The following is a 2500-nucleotide window of genomic DNA, read 5'->3' on the forward strand; positions in this document are numbered from 1 at the left end:
TATCAGTCCTGAATCCATTTTGAATTCAAGTCTAATGTAATTTCAATTTCAGTATAAGTAATCGTAAATTCTGTCCTTAGAATAGGCTGATATGACTTTCCATTCGCCAGGTACAATCGTTCGGCAGTAATTACAATCATGAACTCGGGGAATGATCGCCACAACGGGGAAATCGCCGCCTTCCACACTGCTAGACTCCTGGGGCTGCAAATGGCCCCGGTGGCTGTAGGTCGCAGAATACATCTAGCAAAGGAAATCTTACCTGTAGCTTCAAAGAGGCTTGCTAAAACCTTTTGCATCGATGAAAGTGCGTATAATGTTATGCATTCTACGGTATAATCTCCATGTTGACTGAGTGTATATATTTTTCCATGTGGATTATAGATAATGATAATATTGGGTGACTAAATATAACTTGCTGTGATAAGGAGAGTAATGGTAAGGAGTGATTTCGTAACAACTCTGTTATTTAAGCTGACTTTGCGAATTGTTAATATTCTTGCAAACCACTTGATCTGATATTTACAACAATGTCGAAATGTTCATTTCCTGTTTCGTGGATGGGACACAACTATTGCAGCTCCTCTGTGTAAGGTATAATTCTCTAACACTGCGTCCTTTGACATGGAAGTGGTAGAGTGTGTAGCCTGCGTGAGTCGTGTCGTGCTGTAATGCCACAATAAATGACTATTGCTCCTTTATAAGACAGTGATCTCTTGAAGTCAAGTGCAGCTGTTGCTCTCAAGACTAATCCTAAAAGTTATCGGTAACTGTGATTGCCAAAATATGTTGGTCCCGCAGTTTCACGTATGTACCTTCTCGCAACTACAGCAAAGACACGGTACACTAAGCAGAAACGTCTCTACTGTATGACATGAACGCCGATACCCTCGTCTTAAAGTATGATCTGCCATTCTTACCTTTGGATTTTTTTTTTCAGTTAAGTCATAAACACAAATTCTTGTACTGGTTCTCTGTAGGTTGACCGTTTTCGCATTTCTTTTCCAGGCGGCCAGGTGTGCTTCTATGCTGACTGCGATAATAGCCAACAGAAAAATGCACGATGTACTACGAAAAATAACATGACAGAAGGTGTTGTGATTATGTGGATACCAGAGCACATTAATTTATTAGAAATGAATTATCCTTGGCGACATTATTACAAAAGCAAAGGTCCAGCCACGTAAGTAGAAACTTTATTAGGATGAATAGGGAAACGGACTCAATAAAATACGAAATTAAGTCGTACGATTTAATTTAATTTCTTATTGTGGCTTGTTTTTCCATTCCCCTTTGTGTACATGTCACTGTGTTTGTGTTCACTTTTTGAAGACATAAACTAGTCAGTTTCTCTTTGTCGATCCATTCAGCTGAAATAATCAAATAAGTTTCGAGTGTAAGCGGACACTGCATGACGGGTATTGTACATCTATGCATCTATCAGTCTATGTATCTATATCTATTCATCTATCTGCCAGTCTATCTATGTACCTATCTATCTGCCTATCTATCAATTCATATATCTGCTTATTTATCTATCAATCTATCTGAATATCTATCAGTTTATATATCTATAAGTCAATCTATCTGTCTATCAGTCTATCTATCTGTCCATCAATCTATTTATTTATCTGTCTATCAATCTATCTATCTATCTATCTATCTATCTATCTATCTATCTATCTATATATATATATATATATATATATATATATATATATATATATATATATAGCTATCTCTATTTATGCGCGCACATATTGTCACACACACACTGTTGTCTCCACAGGTGGGAAAAAGATGAACGTTATTGCGACAAAATCCAACGCGGTGATTTGGCCAATAAACTCTTGGACTTCATGGACATGTCTGTCCTCGATTTCCTGATACAGAATACAGACAGACATCACTTCTTTCTTGCTGCCGGGGATCCTGACGCGTCGGTGATACCAGTAGACAATGGTAGAAGGTTGGTGGAAATGTTGTTGAAGTTGGTGGAGATATTAGGCACTTGTTAGCAATCATAGGGCGGTTTGGTAATGTTTCAGAGGAAATACGTTTTTTTAGGTAAATGTACAAAGGCCAAGCTTTAGTTCAAGTTCACCTCTCTCTCTCCTGTCTGTTTGTGTTTTTGTTTGGTTTACCTTGCAGCCAGGTATGGTGATTTGTCGCGTCCTGCAGTGAAATTAGGAAATAAAATTCAATAAGACACAAAACCTTTTTTTTTTAAATCGTCATGCATGAATATATTCTTCATTTCTTTCCTTTTCTTCCTTTTTCCCCGTATGATATCAACCTTGATATCAACAAACATTTTTCTTGTTTATGGACTATCTAACTGTGATATGAATTGTCAAAGTATTTGTTTGATTCATCTTCCAGTTTTGGGGATCCTGATATTGATTACATGGACATTTTGGCTCCAGTCTTACAGTGCTGCAGGTAAACACTTTCAGCTTCTTTTCACTCTCATACACATACATGTATATACACACATATA

General features: G+C 37.2%; 1 protein-coding gene across 1 annotated transcript in view; it reads left to right on the plus strand.

Moving 5' to 3' along the window:
• The window catches only part of LOC119599479 (glycosaminoglycan xylosylkinase-like), a 10172-nt gene that overhangs the window by 7123 nt on the left and 549 nt on the right, over window positions 1-2500 (plus strand). Inside the window, exons 4-7 of the mRNA XM_037949263.1 lie at window positions 111-307; window positions 1009-1183; window positions 1790-1969; window positions 2383-2442. Coding sequence (XP_037805191.1) covers window positions 111-307; window positions 1009-1183; window positions 1790-1969; window positions 2383-2442 — 612 coding nt within the window. The remainder of the gene's footprint in view (window positions 1-110; window positions 308-1008; window positions 1184-1789; window positions 1970-2382; window positions 2443-2500) is intronic.

The sequence above is a fragment of the Penaeus monodon genome, chromosome 4 (assembly GCF_015228065.2).
Source record: "Penaeus monodon isolate SGIC_2016 chromosome 4, NSTDA_Pmon_1, whole genome shotgun sequence".
Classification (NCBI taxonomy): domain Eukaryota; kingdom Metazoa; phylum Arthropoda; class Malacostraca; order Decapoda; family Penaeidae; genus Penaeus; species Penaeus monodon.